At 35.2% G+C, this 16,622-nt stretch overlaps 1 protein-coding gene across 15 annotated transcripts in view; it reads left to right on the top strand.

The window, feature by feature from the left end:
- The first annotated feature begins 1,829 nt into the window (after window positions 1-1,829).
- Window positions 1,830-16,622, top strand: part of GPHN (gephyrin) — a 429,045-nt gene continuing 414,252 nt past the window's right edge. For 3 of the 15 annotated variants that reach the window (XM_021941883.2, XM_031669112.1, XM_031669116.1), the window contains exon 1: window positions 1,849-2,767. In XM_021941883.2, coding sequence (XP_021797575.2) covers window positions 2,633-2,767 — 135 coding nt within the window. In that variant the 5' untranslated portion in view covers window positions 1,849-2,632. Of the gene's footprint in view, window positions 2,768-16,622 lie in introns of all 15 variants that reach the window. The other 12 variants (XR_004185388.1, XM_031669120.1, XM_031669119.1 and 9 more) reach the window with 10 other exon arrangements.

Here is a 16,622-nt window from a genome sequence, read left to right as displayed (position 1 = left end):
CTAGGAGGTGGTGGTTACAGTGCTGAGATCGTACCACTACACTCCACCCTGGGCAACAGAGCGAGACTCCTCTCAGAAAAAGAAAAGAAAAGAAAAGATCGTCAAAATTGACAAACTGTTAGCCAGGTTGACTTAGGGAAAAATTGAGAAGATCAAACACTAAAATCAGAAATTAAAGTGGGAACATTACTACTGACCTTACAGAAATAAAAAGGATTATAAGAGAATACTATGTACAATTGTATGCCAACAAATTAGATAATTTAGATGAAATGGACAAATTCTTAGAAACCAATGAATTACCCAAAAGAATTAACACCAGTCTGTCCTAAACTCTTCTGAAACATATAAGAGGAGAGAATGCTTTCTTATTCTGTGAGGCCAGCATTACTTTGCTACCAAAGCCAGATTAACACATCACAAGAAAGGAAAATTACATATCAGTATCCCTTGTGAATATAGATGTGAAAACACTAGCAAACGGAATGCAACAGCATATTAAAAGGATTATATACTATGACCAATTAGGAATATACCAGGAATGCAAGAGTGGTTCAACATATGTGTAGTATTTCAACTATTACTACCACTATCACTGCCAATGTAATACTATTTTTATATATTGACTAGAGTAAAATAGAACTATATTTTACGCCAGAGTGAATTCTTTCTTCAACAATGAGAAGGTAAAGTTTTCCTTATTTTGGTTATAGTCAGGTAATGGAAAGAAATGATGGGCTGAAGTAGGTTTATTAGTGAACAGGTATTTTTAATAATGTATATGTCTCACTTGTTTCTATTAGTTTTTTTCTAGATTGTTTCTATATTCTGGGATTTTTTCTCGTTTTTACCTCAGCTTTCATCTTCTTTCTCATTTCTATGTTCAGCATAATATGGAATTCCTCCAAGTTTCCTCCATTATTTAGCCACTTGATCATATAGCTATCTTACTATGATCTTGTTTGTTACATTACTGGTATACCTCATATGAAGTGAATTAAGTTAAAATTCATTTGTGTTTCCACCATTTAATCATGGTATTTTAAGTGTAAGAAATAATTCTCAAATCAAGATTTGGATACGCACTTTGGGAGGCTGAGGCGGTGGCATCACGAGGTCAGGAGATCAAGACCATCCTGGCCAACATGGTGAAACCCTGTCTCTACTAAAAATACAAAAATTAGCTGGCGTGGTGGCGCGTGCCTGTAATCCCGGCTACTCGAGAGGCTGAGGCAGGAGAATCACTTGAACCTGGGAGGCGGGGTTGCAGTGAGCCGAGATCACGCCGCTGCACTCCAGCCTGGTGACATAGTGAGACTCTGTCTCAAAAAAAAAAAAAAGATTTGAACACTAGTTTCTTTAGTAAGAATAAGTGGTAATAAATATTAAAGAGTTTTAATGCATATTTAATACAAATCATTTGGTTGGATTTTTTTTTTTAATGGAAACCAGAATGGTATTTATTATTTTACATTTGGGAGAGGAGATATCCTAAAGGGTCCGTAATACATAAGTCTCTTACGTATGATACTCCTTTTTTTGTTACTGAGGTGCTTACAAGCTTAGATAAGTAATCAGAAGGTTCCTTGGTAAGCACTGAATTAGAACAAAGGCAGTTAGGTAATTTGGAGTGTATTAGCCTAGAGTACCTGATAGAGATGTAATGGGGGCCACAACCCTGTATGTAATTTTAAAGTTTCTAAGTAGCCACATTTTAAAAAGTGAAAAGAAACAGATGAAATTAACTTTAATAATATATTTAACCCAATATGTCTAAAATGTTGTTTTAACATGTAGTCAATATATTAAAATTATTCTGTTTTTCATACTAAGTATTCAAAATCTGGTGTATATTTTACACTTTTGTACATCTCAACTCATTCATTTGCTAGTTCCTTCAGTTGCTTAAGAAAAATTACTGAATGTTCCTGTCTCAATTTCCCCATTTTTATAATAGAGAGAATTGCAAGGATTAAATTAGATAATATATGATACATACCTAGCACATGATCTTATATGAAGCTTAGTTGCTTTCTAAAAAATATTTCAAACAGGTGAATATGACATATAATGGCATCACTGTCTTTAAGGATTAAATTATCTGTAACTCCCAAATTTTCATCTCTTCCCCTTGAACAGTGCTGGGCACACACATCTCTCTGACTCCCGGTTCAAATTACTTGAAAAAAGGAGCAAAATCAATGTTCGTTCACCAGTTGTAGCACATGTACCACACTAATGCAAGATGTTAATAACAAGGGAAACAAAGTCATGGAGAAGGGAGGGCGGGAATATGTGAATGCTCTTCTGCTCTATTTTTCTGTAAACCTAAAGCTACTATAAAAAGTAAAAAGCTATGATTTCTTTCTTAAAAAAGTCAAACATGTTTGCTGTCAGTTCCTGATGCATGTTAGCTGTGACAGAATACAGCAGTAAAAGTGACCGTTTCAGCATTATTAAAGTCATCAATAAGAGGAGTTTAGTTATGGATAAAAATCAACAATATTTTCTCTTTGGTAGTCATTCATTATCTACCTTTTTTAAACTAATACATGGAAAATGTATGCACAAAATGTTTGTTTTTCCTCCATGGTTGTTGGGGTGAATACTGAGAGTTATTGGTAGCATTCTGATGGTAATGGCAGAAATCTTTTATACTTTTAAAGCACTATTCCTGGTTTTGAGAATATTTTCTTCTTCTAATTTCAGGTTGGGTGGGACTATATCAGCCTACAAGATAGTACCAGACGAAATAGAAGAAATCAAGGTATAGTATGGCGTTTTTCACCTCTACAAAGACTTAGCATCTTGATGAGGGGTGGGGAAGAATTGCTTTTTCTTTATGCCATTGATCTTTGGCTATGTTAGAATATTATTTAATTCTAAGTTATCGTTGTTGAATTAAAAATTTATATGTATCAGATAATCACCATCAGACTTATCTGCTATTTGCAATGAATTTCTGACTAAAATATTAGGAGAATCAAAAAGGAACCCTTTCCTGTGCAGTTCATTAAAAATCTACGTATGAAAACACTGTATATAAGCATTGGTGTGCATAATGGGTTATCTTTTTATCTTGTTGCAATTTCTTTTCCCTATAAGCCTTCACCACTTTTAAATAATATCTGTCTTTTAGTACATATTTTTCTGGGTTTCTTTGAAAACACAGTATGCCAAATTTCAATTGAAAATTTACATTACAGTAATGAAAAATTGACTTACTCTTTAAAAATTAGAGCATTATGACATTCTTCTGTCTCTAACATTTTACTAAGTCTTATGGAATATTAATCTCCTAACATAATGTATTGTTTTTTTCAAAAGCAAGATTGAATAATTGGATAGTAATAATGAAGGATAAACAATACTGGTTAAATGTTAACAATGACATGTAAAGATCTCAACAAATCATTAAGCTTGATTTGATTAAACTTTTCAATATCAAGTTCAATAAATTCAAATCTTTCAGTAAATTCAAATTCAATTCAAAATAATTATTCTATGATCTCAGCTCACTGCAACCTCCAACCTCCTGGGTTCAAGTGATTATCCTGCCTCAGCCTCCTGAGTAGCTTGAATTATAGGCACGTGCCACCACACCCGGCTAATATTTTTTTTAAATTTTATTTTAGTAGAGACAGGTTTTCGCCAAGTTGGCCAGGATTGTCTTGAACCCCTGACCTCAGGTGATCCACCCACCTCGGCCTCCCAGAGTGCTGGGATTAAGGGTGAGCCACTGCACCTGGCCTCAAGGGACATTTTTTTAAAAAAAAAATCTTGTAATTTGTTTGCATTATTTTTAAATCGAGTAAGCCCATTGATCCATTATATGATACACTATTAACTTCAGTATGCCAAGCGTTCTAATGTATGGTCAACATCAGAAATTAATGTGGTAATTAATATTCTAGCTTTAAAAAATTTTTCAAGAAATTTATTCCAACTTTGTGTGAACTCATAAAATATTTTAGCTAGGAGGAACTTTAGGTCTAATCCAGGTCTCTCATTTTTCATATGAGGAAATTGAAATGAATAAAGATTTTTTTTGACATTCAATAATGACTTCTAAAAATATCAAGTGTTGTTAAAGGGTTGGAAAAGCATGAGGATATTACTTCTTGAAATACATTTTATAATGACTCAAAAATTGAACTCTAGAAACTTTAAGCAATTAATAAATATATAAATAATTAAGCTACATTTATGTAAAGAATATTGAATTGAAATTATGTATTATAAAGGCACCCTCTCTGATAATACAATTAAAGTATGTGTTAACTGATGAAGGTAAACCAAGAGTTTTATGGAAATACACAGGAGGGACACCTGGACATTGGAAAAAGTAAATCAGCAAAGTCTTTCCAAGAAGTAACCCCCAGGAAATTGGAGTTTTATACAGAAGCATAAACATGAAATAATAGGATACCGGATTATAGGGTATAAATAAAGACTGGTAAGATAAAGGGCTGGAAGCAGGCCTTTATCCCATGTTAAGAAGTTTGGTTTTGATCCTGAAAATTATGGGATTCCTTTATGTGATTTTTAAGGAAGAAAGTAACATAATCATTTTGGTACTTTTTTAAAGCCTTACTATGATGAGTAAGAAAAATGATTTTAGCAGAGAAGAGGTTTTACCTAGATGGAAGGAGACCAGGTTGCAGGAATGTAGACACAAAATGATTAGAACCTGAACTTAAGCATTGACAGTGAGGCTAGAGAAGAAAACAAGATTTGAAAAATATTATTTAAGAAAGTAGAATCAACAATACTTGATAATTTATTGGATGTTTAGGGGAAAATGGAAAGATTGACTCAGATTTCTGGCTTGGGAAATTGAGTAGATGGTGTTGCTGTTAACTTAAAAAGGATGTTTTGGAGACAGAATATTATTAATAGGAAAAAGGATGTTTTGGACTTACTGAGTTTGAGGTCCCTCTCAGATTACCAAATATCCAATAAGTCATTGGATAAATCAGCCTGGAACTCAGAAGAGAAATACAATCTAGTAATTGATATTAAGGTTTGTCCTCATACAAGAGAGTTAATGGAGGCCATGCTAGTCAGTGAATGGAATCTCACAGGAAAGTTATATGAGTTATTAAAATTGGGTTGAAGATGCAGCCTTAAAGAAGACTTACCCTAAAGGCAGAGTATTAATATATTCTTTAATTAGTTTAATTAGCAGGAATGTTGCCTATTTTTAAATAGTGATTTTTTTCCTAAAGGAATCAGTTTTTTTCATTGTGCATGCTTTTTTTATTTTAGAGTTGTAAGAGTTATCCCTCAGGAGATTCCTTTAAAAAAAAAAAAAAGCAGGATTCATGGATGATAGGTAACATAATTTTTCCATCGATTACTGGTATTATATCTAAAATAACTTAAGAGAGTTTGAGGCTTGAGGCATTAAAAAAAAATGAGGAATTCATCTTGCTTTCAGAGTACTCAAAGAAAAACTCTTCTAAAACATTTCACTAATATTTGATGGCACATTAGCATTTTCAGCTAAAATCAATTATAATCATTTTTGTTTTGACTGAAAGGAATGTGAAGCATATGGATGTAATGTTCATTCAGTTGTGTAGTATCTGAGTAATCTTAAATTGTCTAAACAGAGCAATTGAGTTTGAATTTGATACACTATAGTATATACCATGTATAAAATAAATATGCATATGTATTTTTGCTATTAAAATAATATGACTGATTAAACATAAATCACATTTTGGCAGATGTGGGAATCTTTCACAATTTTTTAGCACCAGAAATTATCTAGTTCATAAATTTTTTTAATTAAACATATATTTATTGATTATAGTAAATCACTTCAAAACAGTGAATGGATTCTTAGCCCTTAGCCATATAAAGAATGAATAAATTCGTGGCCCAATCAGAAGTCCCTTTTTCACCCTAGATGTAACCACTATTCTGATTTTTTTTTTTTTTTTTTTGATACGGAGTCTCTGTCAACCGGGCTTGAGTGCAGTGGCGTGATCTCAGTGCACTACAACCTCTGCCTCCCAGGTTCAAGCAATTCTCCTGCCTCAGCTTCCCGAGTAGCTGGAATTACAGGCATGCACCACCACACTCAGCTAATTTTTGTATTTTTAGTAGAGACAGGGTTTCGCTATGTTGGCCAGGCTGGTCTCGAACCTCCTGACCTCAAGTGATTCACCCGTCTCGGCCTCCCAAAGTGCTGGTATTACAGGCGTGAGCCACCGCGCCTGGCCTACATTATGATTTTTATCATTATCAATTCCTTGCTTTTGTTCCGTTTTACCACCTATATACACATCCCTAAACATTACAATTTATGTTTGCTGTCTTTGAACTTCATATGAATTGAATCATACTGTATGCAGTTTTTTTGTGCCTTGCTTTTTTATCCCTTTTTGTAGGATTCATTCATGCTATTGACTGTAACTAACGTCTTTGTTTAATTGTAAAATACACCATGTACCACAGATCACTGAGACATCCTACTGTTGAATATTTAGCTTGTTTCCATTTGTGACAATTATGAAAAGTGATGCTATAAATATTATTGTAAGAGCATCCTGGTACTCATGTATAGGTTTCTCTGAAGTGTATACTGAAGAGTGGAATTCCTGGGTATTAAGAAACATGTATCTTCAACTTTCCTGAATGAAATCTCACTTTTTTAAAGTAGTTATGCCGATTTACACTACAATCTTGAATGCATTTATTTTAAATAGATATATTTAAATATTCTTTAATCTATCTGCAACATATATTAGTATAGGTTTTATTTATATGTGAGATGACTAAACTGATATAATATTTTTAAAATGTGTCTTTGTTTTTCCAGCCCATGGGAAAAGTCCTGAGGGATAATTCTTAATGAAAAATCCGATTTTTTCCCCACTGGTTTGAATTGCCTCATGTATCATATACTAAATTTTCCAATTTAGGACACAAACATACATAAGTCTGTCTTTTCCTGAACTTCTGTTCCATTAATCTATTTATTCTTTTCTCAGCCTGTATGGTTTTGATTATAGTGCTTTTTTAGCATAGTAGGAAAGGTCCTGTGTTTTTCTTTTTTGTTTTATTGGCTCATGTATTGATTGCTCCAGATAACATCATAATATCTCTGTCGTTTTTCAAAAGTATTCCTGCTGAGGAGACTTCCAGTTCCAGCCAAGATGGAGTAGCTTGATTCCTTCCAGATCCTTCTTGTTACTACTAAAAATGCCTAGGCATTATAAAATAAACATAGAAAGATTCTGGGCCAGGTGCAGTGGCTCACGCTTGTAATCCCAGCACTTTTGGAGGCTGAGGCGGGCGGATCACGAGGTCAGGAGATCAAGACCACACTGGCTAACATGGTGAAACCCCGTCTCTACTAAAAATACAAAAAAATTAGCCGGGCATGGTGGCGGGCACCTGTAGTCCCAGCTACTCGGGAGGCTGAGGCAGGAGAATGGCATGAACCTGGGAGGTGGAGCTTGCAGTGAGCCAAGATGGGACCACTGCACTCCAGCCTGGGCAACAAAGCGAGACTACGTCTCAAAAAACAAAAAAAAAAGAAAGAAAAGAAAGATTCTGAAAGATGGAAAGAAGAAGGCAGACTACCTGGGAACCTCAGGAATTAAGAAATGACATGCAGTGAGTTATTTGGGTTTCCTTATTATCTCATGTATATTCTGGAGAGGATACTGAAGAAAGCCTTCAACCTGGAACCACCAACGGATGGCACAAACAAAAAATGCCCCTACAAAAGCCTATCTGTTTAGCCAACAGACCAGGACAAGGCTCACCTAAGAGGCAAGAATGGCTTTTCAGCAATATTTGCCCTACTACAGCTAAGCACCAATGGGAAAACTATTCAGTTCCCTTATAGTTTCAGTTGAGTCAAGCCGGCAGCTGATACTCCACATCACCCCCTGCCATCCCACAGAAGTAAGTGGCATAGTTCTGAATCCCTCACCTGGTGGTGGCAGCAGGGCTGAGTAGGGAGCTATTCTTCCATCTTTCACCCGGCAGAGCAGATGTCACTCTGATTTCCTGGCTATGTTAAAGTTGAAACCAAGCAGAAGTTGATCTGTCACCAGCCCGGTGGAAACAAGCTGTGCTCCAATTTTCCCAGCAGGGTAGTATCAGTGGAGTCCAGTGATAAGCTGAGCCGCCATCCCCATTCAGTAGCAGTGAGACTTAACAAGGCAGCACAAAGTAGAGCTAGTCACCACTGTTTCACCTTTCCTTTCCCATGTAAGGAAGGCCTGGCAGACAGGCAAACCTCTACCCCCAGCTGTATCAACAAGACTAAGCAAGGTGGGGCTATTGGTACTTCTGCTCACAATATGAGTCAACCATCTACTCTCCCCCACCCTTGGTATTAGCATGCGCCCCTACTTGGTATCAACAGCGGAGCAAGGTAATGTCAACTTTCACTAGAAAGATCTCAGCAGAGCCAAGAGGGGAGCTGTACTTCTACCTTACAGTCCTCAATTAAACAGTGTGAATCAGTGCTTCACTTTTGCCAGAGTTGTGTCAGTGAGACCTTGCAGAAGCTGAACATACATGTCCATAAGGCCCTCATGTTACATTGCAACATGGGAGACATCTGCTAAAAATGATTAAATAATTCCAAATATAAAACACCAGATGTCCTAGGTGACAATAAAAATATCAGTCATCAGACCAAGAACAAGGAAAATCACAGCATGAGTGAGAAAAGAACAGTCTACTGACACTGACACAAAGAAGACTCAGGTGTTGAAATTATCTGACAAAGATTTTAAAGCACCTATTATAAAAATGCTTCAACAAGCAACTATGAATTCTCTTTAAAAATGAAAAAAAAGAAAATCTTGCCAAATAAATAAAAATTATAAAAGGAACCAAATGAAAATTATAGAACTGAGAAATACTATCACCAATATAGAAAACTCACAAGGGGCAACAGACCGAAGTGGCACAACATTTTTCAAGTGCTGGAAAAAAGAACTGTCAACTACAAGTGCCATATTCAATTAAGTTATTCTTCAAGAATGAGTAAGGACATACTCAAACGAGAAAACTAAAAGAATTTGTCACTAGAAAGCCACTCTGAAAGAATGGATAAATAAATTCTTTAAGGAAAAAGGAAGTAATAGAAAAAGGCCTGAAACTTCAGAAAGGGGAGAACAGCAGAATGGGTCAGTACAAGAGATTGTATTTTCTTATAATTTTTAAAATCACAATTATAATACTATATAATATGGTACTCCATATATGTACATACTTAACACAATCATATTTAAAATGTGGAAGGGTAAAGTTGCCTAAATGGAGGTAAGATTTCTATATTGCACTTGGAATGATAAAATGTCAATACTGATAGATTGTGATAAGTTATATATGTATATTGTAATACTCAGAACAACCACCAAGAAAAGTATACAAAGCAATATACTCAAAATGCTATAAATAAAGGTAGAATTCTAAAACGTATGTAAGTGATTCACAGTAAGCAAGCAGATAAAAACAGGAAAAAGAAACAAGACAAAAACAGAAAATAGATAATAAAATGCAGACTTAAGGCCTATGGTCTTAATACTTACCTTAAATATAAATAACCTAAATATGCCAATTAAAAGACAGATTTTGACAGAATAGATTTTTAAAAAATGATCCAATAAATGCCATTCTAAAGAAACTAATTTCAAAAACAATGACCTAAGTAGATAGTAAGCAATAGGATACAGAAGGATGGCAAAAGATGTATGTGTGAAAATAAATTTAAAAAAAAAAGCAGGAGTGGACTGGGCACAGTGGCTTACACCTGTAATCTTAGCCTTTGCGGAGGTGGAGGCGGGTGGATCACCTGAGGTCAGGAGTTCTAGACCAGCCTGGCCAACATGGTGAAACCTGTCCTTACTAAAAGTACAGAAATTAGCTGGGCATGGTGGCGCATGCCTGTGGTCCCCGCGACTCGGGAGGCTGAGACAGGAGAATTGCTTGAACCCAGGAGGCGGAGGTTGCAGTGAGCCGAGATCGCACCACTGCACTCCAGCCTAAGTGACAGAGTGAGACTCCATTTCAAAAATAAGTAAATAAATAAAATTTAAAAAGCATTAGTGACTATATTAATATCAGACCAAGTAGACTTCGGAACAAGAAAAATTCTGGAGACAGACGACATCCCATACTGTGAAAGGCTCAATCTACCAGGAAAGCAGCGATCTTAAAAGTATGTGTGCTAAAAACTGAAATATACAGAATGTTCCACCTAAAATTAAACAACACACATTTTTTTCAAGGACACATGAAACATTTACCTTGGAAAACCGTATCCTTAGTCATAAACCAAAACAGTACTTAACAATTGAAATTATGCAGAATATGTCCTCTGACCATAATAGAACCAAACCAGAAAAAAAAAAAAGCAGAAAAATATCAGGAAAAGCTCTAATATATGCAAGAGGAAATTAAAATATACTCTAGTAAATAATCAAATAAGACGTCTCAAATGAAATTTTAAAAATTTGCACAATCAAATGAAAAATGAAAATATAACACATCAAAAAATCTGGAAAGCAGTGAAAGCAGGGCTGAGAGGAAAAATTATATGCAATGCAGACATTAAGAGAAGAGGAAAGTTCTCAAATCAGTAATCTAAGTTTTTTCCTCCAGAAACTAGGAGAAAAGAAGAGCAAAATATATTTAAGTATTGAAATAAATAAAATTGAAAACAGGAAAACAATAATCAGTGAAATAAAATCTGCTTGTTTATAAAGCTCAAAGAAATTGGTAAACCTCTTGCTAAATTGCAAAGATAAAGGAGAAAGGGCCCAATCACCAATGTCATGAATGAAACAAGGAGTATTACTACAGATCTTCTATTCATTAAAAGAATAATTAGGTAATAATGTTAAAAACTTCATGACCGTAAATTGTACAACTTGGCAGAAATGGACCAATTCCTCGAAAATCACAAACTTCTAAAACCAAAATGAAATGGACAATCTACATGGTATAAAAGCCATTAAATAACTTAAATTCATAATGAAAAATTTCCTGAAAAAGAAAGCCTCAGGACTTTCTTTTTGGTTTCGCTGGAGAATTCTACCAAATATTTAAGAAAGAATTATCGTCAATTTTACTCAATCTCCTCCAAAAGATAAAAAATGAGGAAATACTTTTCATAAGTCTAGTATAACATCAGTACCAAAAACAGAGAAAGACAGTGCAAACAAAGAAAATGGAAAACCAATATCTCTTACAAACTAAAATCCTCAATAAAGTATTATCAATTAAATCCAACAATGTATAAAAAGAATTAAGTGCCGTGACCATTTGAGATTTATTTGAAATATACAGAAAACTACTTCAGTAGTAGAAAAACAATAAATCTAATCTACCATGTCAATGAGCTGAAGATGAAAAATCAAAGGATCATATTAATTGATGCAAAAATAGCTTTTGATAAAATTCAAAACCCATTCATAATAAGAACTCTCAGCAAACTAGGACTAGATGGGACCTTAACTTGATTAAGAGCATCTAGAGAAAACCTATAGATAACAGAGATGGTGAAAGAATGTTTTCCTTCAAAAATTGGAAACAAAGCAATAATATCTTCTCTCACTACTTTTATTCAACATAGTACTAGAAATGCTAGGTAGCACAATAAGGCAAGAATATGTGCTAAAAGCACATAGATTAGAAAGTAAGAAATAAAACTCCCTGTTTGCAAACCACTCAATTATCTGCATAGGAAAATATTACTATAAGAATAAGTAATTTTAGCTGCTTTGTGGCATATAAGATAAACACAAAAAGGAAAATAACTCAATTGGATTTCTATATACTATAAACAAACATTTGGAAACTGAAATTTAAAATAACACCATTTACAATTGTTCAAAAGAAAAGAAAATATCTAGATACAAACTTACAAGCACACATATGTTATCCTTAAGCAAAAACTGCCAAACAATAAATAAATAAAAGGACACTTGAATAAAGACACATTCTGTGTTCACATATTGAAAAATTCAACATAGTAATGATGTCACTTCTCCCCTAATTGAACTGTAAATTTAATGCTATACCTATCAAAATCCCGGCAAGTGTTTTGTGGCTATAAAATTGTATAAATTTATTCTAAAAGTATATGAAAAAACACAAAACCTAGAACAGCTAAGACAAATTTTTGGAAAGAATAAAGTGGAAAGAATAACTCTACCCAATGGAAGTTTCATTCTGTATCTACAGTATTCAAGATGGTATAGTATTGGCAGAGAAATAAAAACATAAATCAATGAAACAGAATAGAGAACCTATAGTAGGCTTATACAAATATATTCAATTTGTTTTTAATAAAGATGCAAAAGCAGTTCAGTGGAGAATAGACTTCAACAAATGGTGCTGGAACAATTGGAAATCAACAGACAAGGAAAAAAAAGAATCTCAGTCTACGCCTCATGCTTTTTTACAAAATTAATTCAAAATACATGGTAGACTTTAATATAAAACTGTAAAATTGTCAGAAGAAAAAAAAAGCAAAAATCTTTAGGACGTGGGGCTAGACGAAGAGGCCTTAGACTCAACACAAAAAGCACGGTTCATGCAATATAAGTTTCACAAACTGGAGCTCATCAACATATAAAAATTTTGCTCTGTGAAAGAATGAAAACAAAAACTGCAGGCCGGGCGCAGTGGCACACTCCTGTAATCCCAACACTTTGGAAGGCCAAGGCAGGTGGATTACCTGAGGTCAGGAGTTCGAGACCAGCCTGGCCAACATGGTGAAACTTTTCTCTACTAAAAATACAAAAACTACCCAGTCATGGTGGTGGATGCCTGTAATCCCAGCTACTCTGGAGGCTGAAGCAGGAGAATTGCCTGAACCCAGATGGCAGAGGTTGCAGTGAGCCAAAATGGCATCACTGCACTCCAGCCTGGGCAACAGAATGAGACTCCTTCTCAACACACTGGGAGAAATTATTTGCAAATTGCATATCCAACAAAGGGCTTCTAACTATGATTTATAAAGAACTCTCAAACTTAGCAGTACCAATATATTTAATTAGAATATGGGCAAAATACATGAAGAGATTTCATTGAAGAGGATATACAGATAGCAAATAAGAACATGAAAAGTTCTTCAATATCTTTAGGCATTGGTTTGTTCCAATGACCATTAGCCATTGGTTTGTTCCAATGATATTCTCAAAGGAATTTACCTTATTTGAAAGAGAATGTGGGGGAGCTCAAGCCTGAGGGCACCTTCTAACACACTGGAGATTTTGGTGGTAGGTAAGCAAAACTAGACACTATTAATACTAAAATATCTTTTAGTGGGTGAGTGATTAAACAGACTGTCATTACATCCATACTGTGGAATACTATTGTGTGATCAAAAGGGAAAAGAATGAACTATTGTTGGATCTCAGGGACATGCTAGATGAAAAAGCTCACGCCTGAAATCCCAACAATTTGAGAGGACAAGGTGGGCGGACCACTTGATGTCAGGAGTTTGAGACCAGCCTGGCCAACATGATGAAACTTTGTCTCTACTAAAAATATAAAAATTAGTTGGGCATGGTGGTGCACCCCAGTAGTCCCAGCTACTCGAGAAGCTGAGGCAGGAGAGTCACTTGAAACTGGAAGGCGGAAGTTGAGGTTGCAGTGAGCTGGGACTGCACCACTGTGCTCCAGCCTGGGTGACAGAGTAAGACTCTGTCTCAAAAAAAAAAAAAAAAAAAAAAGTTGTATATTGTATTACTGCATTTATATCTAATGTTTTTGAAATGCCAAAATTCTGCACATGGAAAATAGTGTCAGAGGTTTAGGGAGGAGAAATAGGAAGAAAAGTTGTTATGCGTATAAAAGTGTTTTACAAGGGATATGTATGATGGAAGTGTTCTGTGTCTTACTGTGGTGTTGATCACACATATATACATATGTACATAATAAAATTGCATAGAAGTAAATACACACAAATGAATAAATGTAAAATTGGTGTAATCTAAATACAATTGGTGGATTGCATTATACTCTTTCTTGTTTGTGATATTGTACTGCGGTTGTTACATTTGGAGAAAAGATGTTGAAGGGCTTTTCTATCTAGATGAGAATCCATAATTATATCAAAATAAAAAGTTATTTGTTTTTTATAGACAGAGGGTCTCACTGTACTGGTCTCAAACTCCTGCATTCAAGCTTCTGCCTTGCCTTCCAAAAGTGCTGGGATTACAGGCATGAGCCACCATGTCCAACTTTCTTTTAAAATTATTTTTAGTCATCCTATTTTTGTTTTGTTCTATTAAATGGTACATTTTCTTTATATATTTTTATTTTACCATAAATATTTTCTCTCTTGTTCTATACATTTTTACTTTTAAATTCTCTCTATATTTTTAACATAATTGATATATAAGATACTTTTAAAAATTAGGTTGTCACTGGATCCACTTCTACAAATTGTGCATGAGGAACTCTAGGAACTCATTCTCCGATGAAACAGCATTACTGATGAAAATTATAAAGAAAATCTACTTAAAGTATCTGTATATTGTTTCAAGGGCCAACAGCAAATGAGAAAAAAAAAATGTATTAAAGTAAATCCACTAAACATCAGGTAAAACGGAGTCTGTGGCACTTTAACCACAACCTGATCCATTCCTTCTTCATAGTCAGCTTGATGGAAGCTTCATGGGGCCTGTGTGACCTAGAGTATGAGGCTTTCTCTCCCCTAAGCACCCGAGTAAGGGATATGATATGTCGCTAAGGTGAACAGGCCTTTGTCATTTCTCATCACTTCAGTTCTGATTTGCAGTGGCTATATTTCTGATGGGTGGAGCCAAGAGGTCAGGACTTCCTTGCTCTACTCAGCACCCCTTCTCCATAGGATGGAAGCTATAGCCCAGATTCAACAGTATTAGAATACTGGAGCCCCAGTCACCCTTAATTCAGTTTTCTCATAGAACAGAACATCCACAACAGGAGAGTTGAGTATAGAAGACCATAGTCTATCATACCTACACAGCACTTTGAACAGTGGCCCAGAGATTTTGTTCAGAAAGAGAGGCAGTTCATAAGAACAGTTTGTTCCAATTATCTTCCCAAAGGAACTGACCTTATTTGAAAGAGAATGTTGGGGAGTTCAAGGCTAAGGACACCCTCTAACACAATGGAGATTTTGGTGGTAGATGAGCAATTCCAAGGAGGTATATAACCAATCTATAAATGAGGCTAAACCAGCTAGTTGACCAGAAAGAGTCTCAGAAAGAGTTGACTGAAAAGAGTCCTCTTGGGGTCAGAACAACCTCAAAATTTGAACTGAAAAACTATCTCTTTTGAGTTAAATTGGATTCGACTATGGGGCAGTTTATGTCCCAGGGCATTGTTTAAAACAATAGTGCAAAAAGTCAGCCAAAACGTTGTGGAGTCTAGCAAACCAGTGTGGTAGAAAAACAAAAAAAGGCAGATAGCTTAACAGAGAGATCAAGGAAAGAAAAAGATAAAGAGAGCCCTACTAAAACAGACAGTCATCCCTAAGTAACTGTGTGAGTGCCTAGACTGAGCTCTCTGAGAAATGATATCAGAAGCTTCACAGTGGGTACAAACAGACTTAACTAAGATAGCATCACCAATTCAGTAAACAAATAAACAAGCAAACAACAACAAAAAGCCCTGGTGAGGAGGAGAAGAATCAGCATCCAGAGTTGCTATAGTATATTACATAACAGGTCTAGTTTTCAACTAAAATTATGAGACATGCAGAGAATAATAAGTACATGAAATAGTAGTACATGTACAGTGTATCTTCTGCCAACCTCCTAGCTTATCCTATAGGAGTGCCTTAACTCCTGGGAGTGCAGCCCACTAGGTCTTGGCCTTATTTTACCTTTCCTATTCAAGATGGAGTCATTCTGGTTCAAATGCGTGTGACATATTTCCCCCCTCCCTTTTATAAGGCAACCCTTAATCCTAAGGGTTGTAGAGGCACAAACTTCTTCAGGCTGAAGAGCGGCAATGATATTCCTGCCTGACTATTAGGGTCCCTTGTATTCAGGGTAAAAAGGAGTGACGTCAGAAAGCATCAGTATGTCAAGGGCCAACAAAAGGTGATAACTGGAAAATTCACAAGTGTTCAATATAAGAGAACATTAAGTAAGCTTATTCTGCATTCCTACACATAGTGTACAACAGTAATATATTCCACAAGAGTTAAGCTAAATAAGCAAAATTATCCCAAGTAAACTAAATAAGAAGGGTTTCCATGAATTGGACAGTTGTTGGAACCAAGCTGATATTCTGAAGTTAGTGGTTGATTCCAATACATGCCCAGAATTAGGATACTGATTCAGATTTTTACATTACCCATTACTCTTGTTTCTTCTGAGCTACAGCCAGAGATAACTGATTGGTTCACAGGAATAAGCAGCGATACTCTAAATTGCAGGAAAAAAAATCAAAAACAACTAATGAGACTAGAATTTAATAACAGATGTCCCATAGTTCTTGACACATAATTTTTCTCTCTCCAGTCTCCTATTTTTACTAAAGACAAATCATGGTGAAAATGATCTACTTTATTATACTTGGCCTAATTATTTGTGTAAAGTGCAGCAAGAATAATTATTTTTCACATAGGCTTTAAAATTGGC

Source organism: Papio anubis, chromosome 7 (assembly GCF_008728515.1).
Source record: "Papio anubis isolate 15944 chromosome 7, Panubis1.0, whole genome shotgun sequence".
In the NCBI taxonomy this organism is placed as follows: domain Eukaryota; kingdom Metazoa; phylum Chordata; class Mammalia; order Primates; family Cercopithecidae; genus Papio; species Papio anubis.
Note: the sequence above shows the minus strand (reverse complement) of the source record. Positions and strands in the feature narration are given on the sequence as shown.